The sequence below is a fragment of the Rhagoletis pomonella genome, unplaced genomic scaffold (assembly GCF_013731165.1).
Source record: "Rhagoletis pomonella isolate Grant_MI unplaced genomic scaffold, Rhpom_1.0 Rhpom_scaffold_00002, whole genome shotgun sequence".
NCBI classification, from domain to species: Eukaryota; Metazoa; Arthropoda; class Insecta; order Diptera; family Tephritidae; genus Rhagoletis; species Rhagoletis pomonella.
In genome coordinates this window covers 4,828,979-4,829,946 of record NW_023458556.1, presented here as the reverse complement: position 1 = coordinate 4,829,946, position 968 = coordinate 4,828,979, and the positions used below count along the sequence as shown (strand labels likewise).

The 968-nt window shown below is 40.8% G+C and overlaps 1 protein-coding gene across 1 annotated transcript in view; it reads left to right on the top strand.

Moving 5' to 3' along the window:
* The first annotated feature begins 249 nt into the window (after positions 1–249).
* The window catches only part of LOC118734411 (endochitinase-like), a 24,072-nt gene continuing 23,353 nt past the window's right edge, over positions 250–968 (top strand). The window contains exons 1-2 of the mRNA XM_036464134.1: positions 250–253; positions 467–966. Coding sequence (XP_036320027.1) covers positions 250–253; positions 467–966 — 504 coding nt within the window. The remainder of the gene's footprint in view (positions 254–466; positions 967–968) is intronic.

Genomic DNA, 968 nt, shown 5'->3' with positions numbered 1-968 from the left:
CTTGAGGTTTTATTAGGCTAATAATAAACTTTCTCTCATACAAAAACAAAGATGTATGTATATACTGCATATATACATAGTAACATAACGGCGATAAGACGATGGCAAGTTATTTAAATAATGTTTGCGGGTGTGAACTATTGTACAAGTATATAAGAACCGGCAGAAGTTACGTGAAAAATTGCAAATAAATACGAAGCGCGAGCCCAGGTCTGTTATCATTCGACTGCTAAGACGTTAGAATACATCATGGGTAAGAAAACTAGAAAAATTATAAAGTACTAACTAAACATATGTTATTATTACCGCGGGCTTGCTAAACTCGAAGGAACTGTAGAATTGGAGTTTTAAAAACTAGTTCGATAAACTATTAGCATAATCGCCTCATAAATTTGTGTATGGGAGAACTTGTTTCAGGGGCTGCCAAATCTTAATTTTCTTTTGGTTTTGTTTTTAATATCTCTAGGCATTTCCGCTAAACGATTGCTGCTCGCTTTGACATTGACGGCGGTGGCCATCGGCACCGCAAACAGCGAACAATCAGCGCGCATTGTCTGCTACTTCACTGACTGGGCTATCAATCGACCAGGAATAGGACGTTACGTATCCGAAAATATTCCAACTGAGCTGTGTACGCATCTAATCTACTCGTTCATTGGAGTTAATGACACCGATTGGTCTGTACTAGTTCTGGATAGCGAAGTGGATGTCGACCAAAATGGTTTCCGCAATTTCACTGCACTGAAAGAGAAGAATCCAAGCCTTAAGCTTGAAATCTCTATAGGAGGATGGAATGAGGGTGGTGCGAAATATTCCGAACTCGTTTCACTGGCCGAGCGGCGCCAGAGCTTCATCAGCAGTGTTGTGGAATTCTTAAATGAATACGGTTTCGATGGTCTCGACTTGGATTGGGAGTACCCCGGCGCTACGGATCGTGATGGAACTGCTGCAGATAAAGAAAACTTTGT